This window comes from Athene noctua, chromosome 25 (genome assembly GCF_965140245.1).
Source record: "Athene noctua chromosome 25, bAthNoc1.hap1.1, whole genome shotgun sequence".
In the NCBI taxonomy this organism is placed as follows: domain Eukaryota; kingdom Metazoa; phylum Chordata; class Aves; order Strigiformes; family Strigidae; genus Athene; species Athene noctua.
In genome coordinates, this window is record NC_134061.1 from 2,608,671 (window position 1) to 2,624,956 (window position 16,286).

General features: G+C 43.6%; 2 protein-coding genes across 3 annotated transcripts; both read right to left on the minus strand.

Moving 5' to 3' along the window:
• Nucleotides 1-257: 257 nt before the first annotated feature.
• HOXB8 (homeobox B8) lies at nucleotides 258-4,937 on the minus strand. Of its 2 annotated transcripts, XM_074926873.1 has the most exons (3): nucleotides 4,909-4,937; nucleotides 1,340-1,764; nucleotides 258-562 (listed from the first exon to the last, which is right to left on the minus strand). In XM_074926873.1, the coding sequence occupies exons 2-3, from the start codon at nucleotides 1,758-1,760 to the stop codon at nucleotides 258-260; spliced, it is 726 nt and encodes a 241-aa protein (XP_074782974.1). In that variant the 5' UTR covers nucleotides 1,761-1,764; nucleotides 4,909-4,937. The 2 variants fall into 2 exon arrangements, with proteins under 2 accessions (XP_074782974.1, XP_074782973.1); XM_074926872.1 differs by lacking the exon at nucleotides 4,909-4,937 and having other exon boundaries at nucleotides 258-565; nucleotides 1,340-1,760.
• A 5,917-nt stretch (nucleotides 4,938-10,854) lies between these two features.
• On the minus strand, nucleotides 10,855-15,181 carry HOXB9 (homeobox B9). The gene is made up of 2 exons (XM_074926877.1): nucleotides 14,674-15,181; nucleotides 10,855-11,132 (listed from the first exon to the last, which is right to left on the minus strand). The coding sequence occupies exons 1-2, from the start codon at nucleotides 15,179-15,181 to the stop codon at nucleotides 10,897-10,899; spliced, it is 744 nt and encodes a 247-aa protein (XP_074782978.1). The 3' UTR covers nucleotides 10,855-10,896.
• Between the last annotated feature and the right edge of the window lie 1,105 nt (nucleotides 15,182-16,286).

Below are 16,286 nucleotides of genomic sequence, written 5' to 3' on the forward strand. Positions count from 1 at the left end.
CAAAAGGCAGGAGAGACCTCCCGATCACTTTTGCATACTGTTCATTGTATCAAAGGATAATCAGGAAAGTGGTGCTTACAGCTATATTGTTTTACAGCAATAAAAGGTTTTTTTGTTTTTGTTTTTTTTTTCCCTTTCTCTTTTCTATGCATTGTTGGTTTTTTTCCCACCCCTCCCTTACATTAACTGCCATTAACGTGGGGCTCAGGGGCTCTTCCACCCCAGCAGCGCTTGCCTTTCAGTCCTTAAAAATCCTTTTATTTCTTGTCCGCCTTCTGTGCTTCCCCTTCCTCGTCCACCTCCTGGGCTCTTTCCATTTTCTGTTTTTCCAGTTCTTCCTGCTCGCATTTGCTGCTGGGAAACTTGTCTTTGTTGTTTTCCTTTTTCCATTTCATCCTCCTGTTCTGGAACCAGATTTTGACCTGCCTTTCTGTCAATCCCAGGGCATGCGAGACCTCGATCCTCCGTTTGCGGGTCAGGTAGGGATTAAATAGAAATTCCTTCTCCAGTTCCAGCGTCTGGTAGCGGCTGTAGGTTTGCCTCCCCCTCCTCCGTCCAGCGGCTGCTGGGGAATTGCAAAGGTTGGGTGGAAGAGGGGAAGAAGAGAAGGAGGTTGAAAGATACATAAACCAGGCTCGGGAATAGGCACACACAGGCTCACACCCGCTCACACACTCACACACACACCCAGGCACGGGAGGGGGAGGAAGAAAGGACTCGCAGGAGCAGAGGCAGGAAGGGAGCAGGGAGAGGGAAAGGCTCCTGTAGAATATTATAAAAGGGAAGATGGTTATAAAGGAAAGGGGTGATGGTGACAGGGGAGGAGGGGGGGGGTCACCCACCAGCCCACTCCAGCAGCCCAGCTAAAGCCTGCACTTGCACACTTATTATTACCCGAACCACAACAACAATAACAACAACAACAACAACAGACTCCGGCTCTTTGGGATCCCGGGGAAGGAAAAAAAAAAAAAAAAAAAAAAGAAGCTGCAGCTCGGGGAGAGCAAGCGAGCACCACCGAAATCCCAAATCAAACGCAAAACAAAAATGAAGGGGCTTTTTGAGGCTATAAAAGTGCCATAAACTTTAAGGACGCTTCCTTCCACAGAAAGCCCGGCTCGCTCAGCCCCCAGAAGAAAAGGTCTCCTTCAGGGTAATTAAACTATAAAGCAATTTACAAGTGCAAAAGTTTACCCCCATAAAGCAGTAAAATACAGTCACTGGGGAAGAAAAAGGGAGCGAAAGAAAGCAAGCAAGCAAGAGGGGCAGAAAGAAAGCAAGGGGGCTACTTTATGGGCTCAGGAAATGCCTCCTCGCTGTCCTTTCCATCTCGCCTCACCTTGCGGTCGCATCCAGGGGAAAAGCTGGGTCGGAGAAGGGCTTTGCTCCGAGCTCTCCGCCTCCTCTCCAAGGCCGCTGGCAGCAAGCTTGCAGTCCGTGTACTGCACCAAGTCCGACTCCTGGGCGCTGAAGAGGCTCTGCCTTTGCAAGGGGTCGTAGCCATAGAAGTTGCTGGGGTCCCCATGGCACGCCACGGCGCAGGGATTCTGTTGGTAAGGGGAGCTGGAGAGTGAGGATGCTCCGTGGTAAAACTCCTGGATTTGGGTCGGATGCTGGAAGGTGCCCCCCGTGCTGGGTCCGTACACCACCGTGGGTCTGCCCCCAAGATCCTGAGCGAACCCACAGTCATAGTAATTGGGACGCAAGGAGTCCCCGGTTTTGTATTTGGAGAAGAGTGAGTTGACAAAATAAGAGCTCATTTTAATTTAAATAAGAATATTTGTTTGGAGGAGGAAGAAAATTTAAAAAAAAAAAAAAAAAAAAAAAAAAAGCCAACCAAACCAGACCACGGGAATCTATTAGCAAAAAAAGAAAGCGCTAAGATGCTAAGCAACGACAGTTTGTGATTTCCAGGAATATAAAAGGAGGATATAATCAAAACTCTAAGCCTGCATGATATTGAATTCTTTCCTCCCCCCCACCCCTAAAAAAAAAAAAAAAATCGCCACTTAAAGAGTTCTCGCTTTACATTTCCAAGAAGAGATGCCAGTTCATAAACAGTTTTCAGTGATTTACTTCAGCGCAAATGAGTTGTTTCATATTTTGCAGTGTCTTTTCATGATCATTTGCATCTATTACCAAAACCTCATCCTATTGGCTTCTCCTTACTCCACACGGACTCTGCACTGCATGATTGTGAAAGGAAGAGTGTGAGAGAATAAAGAAGGAAAAGCAAGCGAGGGGGAGCGAGAGAGGGAGAGGGAGCGAGAGAGAGAGAGAGAGAGGGAGCGAGAGGGGAAGGGAGAAGGAGGTGGGGTGAATATACGGATTAAATATGTTTAACTACCTACATTAATGAGATATCGCTCGCCTCACAACAAATCACATACCTAGACCACCCAAAAGATTGATTTTTGGGGAGTGTTGGAAAATTAAAGAGAAGCGCTCGCAGTCGTTAATTTCAAAATTTTAACGAGGCAGTTTTAGCCTTTTTAAATGTCAGGGTCGCTTTGGAAAACTGTAAAAGAACACGATTTAATTGCTACCAGTTTTAAAAGGTCCTATAAATGTAATTGGTATTTTAATACAAGTTATCAAATCATACAGCTTCTTACCCTAAACATATTTTAAAACAAACGAGGTAGTCATATTTAACATTTTAATGATCAATTTCCTTATTATTGATAAAGGTTTAACTATCACATGAAGGGAATTGCATTTGTAATAGCCCCAAAAAAGGCTGTAAACTGTTTAACAAACTATAAAACGCCATAAAGCAGGGGATGTTGTTGTTGTTTATACCGCACTACATAAAAGCCGTTAGGATTTTATGAGTTCGTTCCTCTACTGCTATAAACCAGAGGTTTCGATTGGACCCGTCCGCATTATAGCGAGATGTTGAGGTGTCAATATTGAATTAAAATGATTATAGTTTTTCATATATAACATTGACTTTTTGTGTCTCTCCCGCAGCCCCCTCCCTGCCTCCTCCTCCCCCGCCGAGGACTTGTTCAAGATGTGGTTGGGGATGATTGGGAACTAAAAGTATTGTGTCGCTTATCACATCCAGAACAGAACCTTTATGGTCAGTAACTGATGGCTCTTCCCTACCTCACCCCCCTCCTCAATAACTTTTTTTTTTTTTTTTTTTTTGCATGATACTTCTAATGAAAACTGGGGAGAAAAGAGGGGGGGATGGGGTAAGGGAGAGGAGAGGCTTTCTATTTTATTGGCGTTTGGTAACAACGGAGCAAACTTACCCCTAAGATGCCAACGCTGCAATTTTCCACCATCTAAACACACAGGGGGTAGATTTTGAAATTCATTTATCGCAGTCAGCAAATATTACCGAGACGTATTTCAGCTAATAACGACAACAAACCCTCCCAACCCAAACGCTGCCCCAGCCTGCCTAACACCCACGACGCCCCTCCAAGCCCCTCGCAATGCCAGCTATATTTTCCAATCCTTCAGCCTTCAATAGGAGCTAAAGACACTCTTTTAAACCTTTTTTTTTTTTTTTTTTTTTTTCTTTCTTCCCCTTTTTCTCTGGGTAGATTTCTGCTGCTTCCCATTGCATCCGTCTGCGCGGATTTGACACAAGAAAGGTGAATTAAAGACGGTTTCATTCGTGCCTGCCTGGGACTGAGGGATAATTTTCAACCTCCACAACGTGGAAAAGAGGAAAAAGTTGAAATGATTCGGTTAGTCCGTCTTGCCAGGGTTTTGGTACAAAAAAAACCCCAACAAAACAACTTGCATTAAAATTGGCAGTGGGGATAGGCAGGGAATTAAGACAGAGAGAAAGAGAGAGAGCAAGAAAGAAAGAAAACAAAGATAGTAACGGAATAAAACTTTAAAACCATCCTTAGAGAAATAATTTAAGTAAATACGTTTCCTTTATTTTGTGTAGGGGTAATTTCAGTCGAGTCTAAGAGCCTTTTCAAGTAATTATTGTTGTTGGAGTACTTGCAGTGGTATAATTAAGGCTTTTTCCCCCCCTAAAAGAGAAGTTAACATTTTATTTTTCTCAACACTTTTATTGTCGATTGAGCAGATTTTGGTTTCATCTTTGAACATAAAACCCCAGAAATGGTGCACACAAGTAAATAGAGCTTTGCATGTATGCAAAGGATAGGGATGCTCGGTGCTAGAATTTTCAAGAAAGAAAAAAAAAAAAAAAAAAAAAAAGAATCGACTAAATCGACTAAAGTATTTTTATAAAAGGAGCTGTCTTCTTCTATGTGTATTTACAGGCGTACTCCCATCTATCGAAGTTTGTAAAGTAAAAAAATAGCAGGAATTCCCCGTTCTAGACCCCAAGAAGGCAGGAGTGAAGTTGTTCTTGGAAGTTAACGTTTTTATCAAGTGCAGTAGAATTTTATGGTCATGATGTGATGGTAACTCACCAATGCCCCAGAAATCAATGGCTGATCTTAAATCATTCCTATACTGTACTCAGATTCCTGATGAAAGGAAAATGTTTCTATTATAAGAAAAAGCAAGTGGGGATGTGTGTGCGTGCGTGCGTGTGTGTGTCTGTGAGAGAGAAGATAATTTATAAATACCCAGTGGAGGAAAGATTTATTAGGAATTCACAAGGAAAAAAAAAAAAAAAAAAAAAAAAGAACCCCAAACCCTTTCCTAGGTAAACCTTAACTTTTCACTCTGCGTTTTACTGAACGCACAAGGACAGGATTTTGTCTTTATTTTTCCCATCTATTCCTGTTTACGTTTGTGTTTCATTTTATAGCATTTTGAAAGAGTCTTGAGATGTTTAAACTTTGCCTTTTATAACACCATATCGCATCCTGCTCTGTCGCGTGTATTGGTTTAATTTGTTACATTCTCCCCTAGAAAGCAGCTTATCGGGGAACGGGCGTATTTTTTGGTGTGACTTCGGGGAAATATTTATTCAGAAAATTCAAATAACAACTTGAAAGAAAACCTATATTGAAATTATTACCACCACGCTTTTCCCGTGTTATTTGTAGCTGAAGGACTGGAAGGTCTGAATGATTTTTGTCTTGTCATTTTGAAGAAACAAAGGTCAAAATAAAAGTGAACTAAGTGGTGTGAAAAGTTTATAATTTTGTGGCTGCTGCAGGAGCGGAGTATTTGTACGTATCACAAAACGCTGTGAAGTCAACAGCATTTGGGATTAATTTTACTGGTTTGTAGAATTTAAAAATATTTCCGAACATGTTAAGTGAAGACCTTGGGCAAAGAGCAGTAGCATCACCAAAAGACGGAGCAACTATACCAAAAATGACCGGTTCAACTTTTTAAAAGCATCTACTCGGGTTTTTTTTCGGCGATGGTTGTGAGTCTAAAACATAGAAAATAAAGAGCTGAGAAAACGCAGAACATCCCACCGGCTAAAGGAAAAAGCCAGGGCAAAATGGTTTGATTCCGTGTGTGCCTTTCTCCCCGAAATCTTGGAGCCACTCTCTTTTTTTCAGTCCTGCAAACGTAAATCTTCGGTTTGGCGATAATGGAGCTGTCCTCTCACCTCCAGCCCAACCAGCAGAAGACAAAACCCGATGGTTTTGGGTTTTTTTGTTGTTGTTTGGTTGGTTGGTTTTTTTTTTTTAAATGAACATTTAAAATAGATGCGTGTCCCACCTATCACCGCATCCCCGGCACAGCGCCTCCAGATTACCTCTCTCTTTTTTTTTTTTTTTTTTTTTTTTGGTTAAGCCTCACATAATTTACCCTCGCAGGGAAAAAATAGATGTAACCTATAAAATTGGCAAAATAGCTATAATTAACCCTATATTTTATGCCTCGGGATTATTCATGCTCGCCAGCAAACAGCCCGGTGGCTGTCGCTAATGAAATCAAGGTGTTACGCCGAGCCCCGCGGCCGAGCGCGGGAGACGCGCGTCTAACGTGGAGCAAGGGCGCCACCTCGCGGCGCTGCGCGGAGACGCAACCTGCGCAGGGGGGCGCGGAGAGATTTCCGGAGAGGGGGGGGACACCAAGAAAAACGGGGGTCCCGCTCGGACCTGAAGGAAATCAAACCAGCTAAAAGTGAGGGGAGGGGAGGGAGAAAAAGAAGGAGAAAAAGGAAAACCGAGTTGTTCCTCCTCGCTCCGCAGCGCTGAAGTTTTACGCGCGGGAATCTCCAGCATCCAGTCGCTCTCTACCCGGCAATAAAAGAGGCAAAATGGGTTTGCTTTTGAAAACCGCTATTGTTTCAAATTCCGAGACTAAACAATTGGTCATTCTGCTCTGGAGGGGGAAGGCCAGAGCTGTAAACCGATAAAGAGCTTCCCAAGCCCAGACGTCTCGCCAGAACTTGGAGTGTGTGAGTGTGGGGGGGGGGGGGCCCTCTGTGTGTGTTGTTGTTGTTGTGTGCATGGCTCAGCGTTCTGACAGCCTGGAATTGCTTTAAAGGGAAAAAAAAAAAAAAAGAAAAGAAAGGGGGGAAAAAAAAAAAAAGAACAAAGGGAATCATCCAGAGCGCTGGATTTTCACGGCATCTGCAAGAGAAGAATAAATTAGCAAAAGTCCCTCCCCACCTTTTCTCTCCCTCTCTTCTCCTCTCCCGCCCCCCCCCCCCCCCGCCTTATTTTTTAACTACCTCCTCCCTTAAGGGAGGAAAAAAAAAAAAAAGAGGGGAACTTTGTATGTGGCTGAAGCAGAAACAAGAGCATTTACACGTTGGGTTTCCCCACATTCCCAAGTCGTTGTAGTAATTTAGGAGTTCCTGAAAGTTTTCTTGCACTGTTTGCTTTACAGCCGTTTAGTTCCTTAACCTTCAGAAATTTATACCCTATAAAGTTTTATAGCGGTCATATTCTTTTATTGCAGCACACTGCACTGAATTTTCCCTTTTTTTTTTTTTTTTTTTTATGACAAGTTACTTCCCTTTCTCTCTCTTCCCTCAGTAAGCTCCAACTATCTTTCTTCTTCTTTTGTTTTCTTTTCAGCGCTGCCCCAAAGAAAGGATTTTTTAAAGAAGTGAAATATTGCCCTTTAGAGCTCCCATTATGTTAAAAATTAGTGGAAAGAGATTCTTGGTTATATTTCTCCCTACCTGCTTCCTGCAGGGCAGAGCAGGTCTTGGGGTTTGTTTGTTTTTTAAATATAGAGATAGAAACACTTTCCAAGCGCTTGTATTTCTTCATGAGCAATAAAATGTCAAACGAATTTAGAGACGGAATTATAGGAACCGCTCATTGAGCTCTTGGAAAAAGGAACCGCGTGTCAAATCCGAGGTGATGCCAAGCAGGGAAAGTGGGGTGGGGTTTTCTACTGTTTGTTTTGGGTTTCTAATTTTTCTCGAGCAAAGTTTTCCTTGGGCAGTAGGGGAATAAACCAAAGAAAGTCGAATAAAGCCAGTCCTCTCCGCGCCTTTCCTTCTGGTCCCCTAAGCCTGATGCGGGAATGCAAAGATGAAACCCTCAAAACCAAACAAATAAACAAACAAACAAACAGACATTGGTAAATGTAACTAGAGATTAACGATATCCAATTTAAAAATTAAAAAAATATTTAGAAACGCAGCAAGTTTGCATGGGACCAAGTAAGCACTTGCCACACCGGAGAGGAATTATTTCCATTTGTCTCTGGACGACTTTTTTTTTTTTTTCTTTTTAACCTAAGCAAAAATTGATTCTTATAATACACTTAACGAGTCACTAAAGAACGCAGGAAAACACAATGAAAATATTTCTGAAATTTTAGATGAAGCAGTATAACACAATGACATATAGGTGCTTGTTGTTCTAAAATCGATTTTTATTCTGGAGCATTAAACATCTCTGGAAAATACATCCGGGCTGATGCTACAGAAGACAGTTTTTCCAACATTTTTAAAGTAAGCATATTTCCTAATAAAATGAACTAACATTTTAAATTCTATTTAAAAAGAACCTTATATTGTCGTCTTAAAAATATCCGCTCTTTACCACAATTCTAAGGAAAGTGAAAAACGTTTCTAAATCCGAGTGGCCGATGGGTTACAAACATCAATTAAGTCACAGATACGCGTCTGAAAAATAGAGGAATGAGGATTTAGGCAAGTCCATACTCAGTTCGAGATATGAGAAATACCCCAATTCAGCGTGGAGCAGTTTTAAATTTCATCCATCCTTGAGAAGAATCAAACAAAACTGAAACATTTAACTGCCCAGCTTAAACACAGCTAAATCATCTTTTCCATCACACTTTTTTTTTTTTTTTCCCCCCTTTAAATAAATCCGGATTTAGAGAAACGATCCTGCTGCCACCAACTTTTTTTTTCCCCAGCTCAAAATGTCTCCGAAACTGTTTTTCTTAATTGAGTTTCGAGGAGGGAGATTGGGGCTTTGCCACAGGGTGAAGTTTGGTTACATTTAACTCCCTCCGGCAACAGAACAGTTAAATTTTGAAGCCCCCAAGGAGCTACTTCATGATGGAAAGTTTTACGTGAGAAAGTCTAGGCATTAAAAAAAAAAAAAAAAAAGCAACAAAACAAAAAACCCAACCACTTTCTGAGGAATGGTCTTAAACGCTTAAGGTCTGGTTTCTTGTCGAGTGGAAGATTTTAATTTTTTAAAAAATTTTTTTCCCCTTTCAAGAGGAAATGAAGTGGTGGAAATTTCAGTGCACCGAGGCGCATCTACTTGATTCTTATCTCTGGATCATGGGGGGGGGGGGGGGGGAGCAGGAACACTTTCCCCAAAAAAACCCGAAAATCTGCCTATCGCTTCTTCCCAGAGCAATCTCTGTTCAGCAGATAAAAGTGGTCTCACAAAACCTGACGCTGATACACAAGTTCGTCTCTTCTGAAATCAGGTTTCCAATGGTTCGTTCACACATACGACAGAAATAAATTTCTTTTTTCTATTTTTTTTTTTTCTCCCCACCCTATTAAAACAAGCCACCTTACACTCGCCTTGTTCCTAGAAAGCCTCCTGGCAGCTAAATATACAAATCTGCACACGAAGAAAACGAGAGAGGTTTATTTCGATTATTTTCCATCCACTATCAACTGCAGAACTCTTCGCATACTTAGAAAGCCACAGTAGAAACAGAAAACGAGCTTCAACATTCACAGAAACACAACCACAAACACATTTTACAATACCCACCATATAATCAACTGGTACTAAACCCCCCCGGCCCTCCCACCCCCCTTGCCACCCCCCCCACCCCCCCACACCCTCCCTCCCTTCCCAAAACAAAGTTAAGTCTTACAGAGATAAAGGGAAACCAGTCCCGCACGGGCGGGTTGGAGAAACCTCCAGCGGATCTGTCAGATGAGAAATCAGCTCCGGCCGGCATGGCATGAGACCAGCAAGGTCTAGATTTGTTACTCTAAACGCTTCGTCGGGATGAGGATGAGGATGGGGATGAGGATGGCGGGAGGGGAAGGAGGGGGGGGGGGGGGCGTAGCGCGGAGCAGCCGCATCCCCCGGTGCCACCCGCGGGACGAGGCTCCTTCCCCGGGGAGACGACGGGCCCCCGGCCCCAGCGTGGCACCGAGCCCCGGAGGAAAGCGGGTGGCAATGGGAAAACATGCCGGGAGCTCCCTTCAGGCGAAAAAAAAAAAACAACAAAAACCAAACCAACCAACCTAAAAACCAATCCACAAACAAAAAAACAACCCCACCCCAACAAAACCCCACCGACATTCAAGTATTAAAAGCATTTCAGCAAACAGGAGGGGGAAGAAATACACACAGGCTAGGGTTGGCACTTTATCTCTGCAACAGCCTACTGCTTTAGGAAAAGTCAATTCACAATAAATTATAAATATGCTAGCACTAAGAACACAACCTTCCCCTCCCTTATAGCTCTACTAAGGTAGTTTTTTAACTAGAAAAATCCCATTCTTCCTCTCCTCTAAAAGTTAGGAATAAGTTGGCAGGGGTTCTTCCGCCCCTTTTTCTCCTAAATAATTTACAATGCGGCTCTGAGAGTGCCCCCCACACACTCTCTCGCCTCCCTCCCCGTCTTTTCTCCTCTTCCAAGTGACCCAGTATAAAACTACCAGATGAGGAGGTTTGCCTGTAAGGATCCTACTAAACTTTCAGGTCAAAGTCACATATCTGCCATGGCACGATTCGAATAAAAATCCCGCGTAATAAAACAATCTAAAACAAAACCCAAAAAAAGGGAAAAAAAAAAAAAAAAAAAAAAAAGGGGGGGGGAACCCAGCGCAGTTGGGAGTTGGGCTGTCATTAACCGACTACCCCAGCATAAAGTTGGCGAATTGAACATGATTTGTTGGGTGCAATTAAACGCAAGTCTTACGAATGTGTCTGTCTTGCAGTAGTTTAATTAAATCGTCTGGTTCCTTGGCCACCTCAACGTGTGAGTGTGAGAGTGGCGGTGTGGGTGCGCCGGGGTTTTGTGGGTGTTTATAGACAATCATTGTCCTTACGTGGATAAAGAAAGAAAGAAAGACAGCGAGGTTTGGTGGGGGCTTGGGCCGTTGTTTTTTTTTTGGTTGTTTTTTTTTTTTTTTTTTTTTTGTGGCCAGTTGTGTTTGCCGTCTTGCTTTCCATGGAGAAAAACGCAAGCAGGGAAAGCTGCTGCTCAGACAGGAGCCTGTGTCTACGTTACACTGCAGGGAAAAGAAAAGAGAAAGGAAACAAAACAAAACAAAAAATAGGGAAAGAAAACAAGACAACAGAAACAAAACCCAGCATGTGTCCCCAAAAAAAGGAGCTGCAGTTTTGGCTAAGTTGCCTCCTATGTGGCAATACTAAGAAGATAAAAAAAGAATAATAAGCAACATCTCGCATGCAAAGGTGGAGATGGGAAACGAGGACGTTTTCCCCTCGTGTTTGGGGGATTTGGCAGCACTACAGGGGGGGGTGCGCGGCCGCGGAGTCGGGGAGCTGGGGGGGAAGAGGGAAAGGGGGGGGGGATGCTGCTGCTTTTCTGTTTTTTTTTTTTTTTTCATTCTTTGCCCTGTTCCTTGTTCATTTTCTTCATTTTCATCCTTCGGTTCTGAAACCAGATTTTGACTTGTCTCTCACTCAGGTTGAGGAGTCTGGCCACTTCGTGTCTACGGTCCCTCGTCAGGTACATATTGAATAAAAACTCCTTCTCTAGTTCCAGGGTCTGGTATTTGGTGTAAGGGCATCGTTTTTTCCTGGAGGAACGGGCGTGCAGCCAGCTGGCAGCTGGGTTGGCTGAAAGAAAAGCAGCAAGATCAATACGATGCAGCTTGAGTGTTTCTCAGAAGGTTTTAATCATGCCATCAAATATTAAGATTATACATCCGCATATGCACGCCCGGGTGAAAAATGCTCCCTGGCACCGGAGCGAGCAGCGGAGGCCGTAGGGAAAAAAAAAAAAAAAAAAAAATCACACGGGATCGTCAGGGCGAGCACAGGCTGCGCGGGTGCGGAGGAGAGGGGGCCCGATCCCGAAATACCGCCTCACCCGCACCCCATCCCTCCCGAGGGGAGGGGAGGGGGGGGGGGGCTGGGACCCGCGGAGCACGGGTTTGCGCTGCCTGTACGCGCAGACTTCTGTTTATACACCCCCCCCTCACCCCCCCACCCCTCCCAGGGTGTGTGGCTGGGCGCACACATGACCGCACACGCGTGACTTGGGCGCACACATGTTTCCGTGTCGGTGCGCACACGTATGTTTGGGTGCACACGTGCCACTGGCAGAGCTCCCCCCACTTTCCCCCAGGTCCCTCTATGCCAGGTGAACACCCACATGCGCTTAAAGATTTGCATAACGCCCATCTGCACGTTGCGCACGTTATATACAAAGAAACCAATGCAAAAAAAAAAAAAAAAAAAAAAATTTTTTTTTTTTTTTTCCAGACGTGTTTTCCCACGTGTCTACAGATTTACTCCTACAGACGCATCGCGCAGAAAAAGAGCAGAGAGAGGAGGTCTGGAGAAACCTTTCATAAATCCTGCCTATTTTTTTGCTATGTGGCAAGAAACGGTCTCGATACAATAAACATCCTCTGAGGGCTGGCTGGACTCTGCTGCCGGAGATCTGGACAGTGTTACCCAGAGACATGGACATTTGCAGAGCTGCGAATGCAGCCAAAAATAAATAACAGGCTGCCCGTCACCCTCGCGTGTGGGAGAAGTTACGTGGGAATCTTTTGGAAAAGGGATATTTCAGGAATGAGCCTATTCCAGGGGGTGGGATGGGGGGAGAAAGCAACATTTTGGGGAGTAGAAAACATCCCCACAGACACGGTGGGGGTGCAGGTCGCACCCAAAGGTGAAGTGGGTTTCGGGTAAATAATACAAGTTACTAATCACATGCAAATATTAACTGACCGTTGGGTAACTGAGAGGCGGGAAAGAGTAAAACGCAGGGTTATAGACAGACCACGTATTTCTATTTTATTTCCTTTGCCTCCTCTGAAATTATGACTGAAGCCATAAACCTTTTACACCAATTAAATGGACCATTATAAATATATACATACACACACGCGTGCGCCATCAGAACGTTTCCTCTACGTAAAATGAAATATATTGAATATTTTAAAAAAATAATCCGGTTAATCTTCCCCTGTAAGTACTGCCTCTTACAAATTTGCACGGCTATTTCCTTAATGTAATTGACTTGATCTAATATGCAGAATTAAATATTAAAGAGGAAGAAAGCTGTTAATAATTGATACTGTTAATCCTGCTACCCATCCTTTAATGGCAATGGAGGGCTCTGCTTCATAACAGAATTTTATTCGCTTTGGTTTTATTTTTTGGTCATATTTTGGATCGTTAAAATACAAGATATTTTAAACACCAGTGTTGCTTTATTTATTCACTCTACACAAATCCCTAACCAGGGAAGTGAATGGGAAGAGGCTCTGGCACATCTTTTCTTTAAAAATCCAGCAAATAAATTAACAGATCCCTGCGCCATACACAGGGCGGAGATTCATTATTAAGAAATACTTTCAAAAATTGAAAGAGTCAGGGAAATTGGTGGGAGTACTTTCTGCAAAACAGCTCCGTCTTCCAGCCCTGGCAGGCTCTCAACATCAGCCCAAATTAAACTATTATTTAAAACAAAATATGCATCGTAACCACATGCCATAGAAACCACACAGCATCCTCTTAGCGCGGGTCCCTGCTCTTACTTATAACTTAATAACATTTTCTTGGACAAGATTTTTATATATTCAATTTCAGGGACATTGAGCACAGAACCTGGATATTTAATTCTCTCAAATCATTCACCTCACGGTTGCAGTTTGTTCTGGATCTCTGCCCAGTACAATAGAATAGGACTTTCTTTTTGTGTGTGTGTGAGTGTGTGTGTGCCTGTGTGTCTGTGTGCAAGTTAAATGATAGGAAAAAAAAAAAAAAAAAAAAAAAGTCACCATAACATCCTGCACAAGGAGGGGAGGAAATCATGAGGGGCGAGAATATACTGTATTTTTAATCGTCTGCTTGCAATGGCAATCTCTGTTGCTGCTCCACGTTGAGAGGGGGGGGGCGCAAAAAAATAGAAGTTAATTCAAGGGGAAAAAAAAAAAAAAAAATGACTGTGTCAGTGCGTCCTGCACAGACTCCGAGGAGTTATACCCTCGGCGGGGGCTGCTCCTCTGGCAGTTTGGAAAACTTCGGCTTTCACTACAAAATATTTACCGTGGGGGTGAAGCCAAGTTTCTTTCTTTGCCTCCTGCTCGGGCTTTGGCTCCCGTTTACCTTTCAGATGGAAACCAGGTACCAGGCGGATCGGCACGAGGTGAAGATACTGATTCTTTCTTACTCAAACGCCATTGCATGATGATGATGATTATTATTATTATCACTATTATAATAATTATGATAATTATTGTTAATAATAGTATTATTAATGACATTATTGATAGTAGCATTAGATATTTTCTAGGCGAGTGATTTTTTTTTTTTTTTCTATATTTCAGGGGGAAAAAAGACAAGCCAGCTCGCGGAAAAAAAACACATGCTGAAGTTTAAGTGTTTCCCCAATCTGGCTACATTACAAATAAAAGCTAATTAAGTTGCAAGCAACCCCCTCCCTCCTCTTTTTTTTTTTTTAGCTAGGAAGGAGCGTGGCTTTGAAATATTCATACCCTGAACGGTTGCATTTAATAAACAAACAATTAAAAAACACGCAAACAAACACACAAACACGAGGAATAAAACAAAGACACCGCCACCAAAAGCCCGAGGGGAGCGAGCCGGTCCCCGCATCTGCCGGGGTACGCGGGAGCGGCGGGCGCGGAGAAGCCCCCGCTGCTGTTTACATCCCCCCACGTGAACTTTTCCTCCGCGATTTCTCCTCTTTCCCCCCTTCTTCTTCTTCTCCCCCAACAGCCGCCCTCCGCTCCCCTTTCCCTACCTTTCGCCCCGACATTTACTGGCTCCCCCCGTCCCTTCCCGTCCCCACCGCCCGCACCCGCGCAGATTTACTCCCGCTTACTAAAGTGGTCTCTGCTGCCGGAGCCAGCGCTCTGTAGGAAAGAGGGTGACTCTCTCCAGCTTTTGTCCGCTCTGGACTCTGTTTAAGCTCAGAGACGACGCTCATTTTTATTTTTATTTTTATTTACCGGCAGAGACAATGCCACCCCTCTCCCCTCCCCACCTCTCCCCTTAGGTTGGCATCAGCAAGCTGAGACTTTTCTTTAAGCCCTGATTTTAAACTTTACGCAGCATTGTCCCCTTTTATTGCACCTCCTCCAGCTTTTATACTGTTTACTTCCTCACTTTTATAACTTACTTTGATCTGTCCTGTCTTTGTCTTCGCTTCCTTCACAAACTTTATTGTCCTCGAAGCTGGGCCTTTGATTGGAAACGATCCCTTCCCTTGCAGCAGAAGTTTCTAAATTGTACTCCTGTGTTCCCTGTTTATGGACATCCCCGGGACGGCCCAGCAGCGGCTCTGCCTTAACAGATCCCTGCCCGGGGAGGTTTTCTGCTCTGGGTACTGGATCCAGCCAGCTCCGTAGATACCTGCTATCAGATGGGACGCTTTGATGTTGAATATATGGATGGTAGACGGCAGGAAGGGTACCAGAAGAATGTGGATTCAAAGGAGTCCAGGAGGCGCTGAAAACTGGAGGTTTTGGCTGAAAACTACAGGAGGGGAATTCTAGATGCTCATTGTGCCCAGCTTGCCTGGAACTTGTATATTGCCCAGATGAAAATTTAGCTGAAGGCGAGTCTTCACTTTCATGACTTATAATAGAGTCGACATAATAATTGCTAAGAGTCCCAGAAATGGACATTCTCAGACATCATACAAAGCACGGTTCAATGGAGGGAAAAAAAAAAAAATATATATATATATATATATATATAGGACAGATCTAGATTTGTACTCTACCCCCTTCTCCAACTTCCCAGCCAACAAAGTACAGTTGGGCTGCTGTGTTGTGAGCTCCCAGCAAAATGATTGGTCAAACTTTTTTCGTGTGCCTGATAAAGCGTCAGTCTCGGCGTAAATCAATCGAAGCCGAGGGGGCTGCGCTGCGCTGTCATCCGCCCTTGCATTCCATATCAAGGATGGATTGTTTTATGTTTATGCAATGTTGCAAAACGTCAGGAGTTTCGAAAAGCCACCAAACGGCCAGAGCTGGGGCTAATATCCCTTCCTAGATTTGCTCCTGAAATATTAGGAGAGGGGGTGTCCGGAAAGAGGGGGGGGGGGGGGAAGCTGATTTTTAATTTTTTTTTTAATTTTTTTTTTTTTAAAGAAAGATGCTGATGTGCTCGCTTTGCCTTTAATAACCATCATGGGGGAATAGAGATAAAAGCTATTCTTTGCCACGCGGGCTCCAGAGTACGATAGCAAAAAAAACAGAGAATAAATACAAACAACCCGCCCCCCCCCCGCTTGATTTCATATACATATGTTATGTGCGTGCACTACACATATACACATAAATGCACACATATATGCGTTTTTGTACAGAAAAAAAAGATGGATCTAGGCAGTAAGAGCGGTGAGGAGGGCGTTATAAATAATTAACCAGCTGGGATGGGAAAATGGATTGTTAACATGGTAAAATAATGGGGGTAAATATGAAATTTAAGATGTCACTGGCATAGACGTGGCGTTGCAACTTCGACCAGCCAGCTGCCGAGCCGCAACCCCTGTATGCATCCAGAGCCTGCCTTAGACTTAAAGCTTATATATCTACGTGAAAATATCTTTCGAATAGCTCTGTTTATGAACATGTGTTCGCATGTTTGGCGGCATAATCTCAGGCTTGCTTTGCTCGGGCTAAAATAGTTTTCCCACATTGCTGAAATCAGAAGCCTTCATTTAACTTTACAAGGCTAGTAAAATACAGTGCGCCACTGATCCGGCTTTGTTACAGAATGCCTTAA

Bases quoted from the DNA above. Each gene is read 5' to 3' on its own strand.
- HOXB8 (XM_074926872.1), bottom strand. From the start codon at position 1,760: ATGAGCTCTTATTTTGTCAACTCACTCTTCTCCAAATACAAAACCGGG. The intron at 566-1,339 runs GTGAGGCGAGAT...GCAATTCCCCAG, and splicing joins CCCCTGGATGCGACCGCAAG to CAGCCGCTGGACGGAGGAGG.
- HOXB9 (XM_074926877.1), bottom strand. From the start codon at position 15,181: ATGTCCATTTCTGGGACTCTTAGCAATTATTATGTCGACTCTATTATA. The intron at 11,133-14,673 runs GTAAGTTATAAA...CTTTTCTTTCAG, and splicing joins CAAAGACAGGACAGATCAAA to CCAACCCAGCTGCCAGCTGG.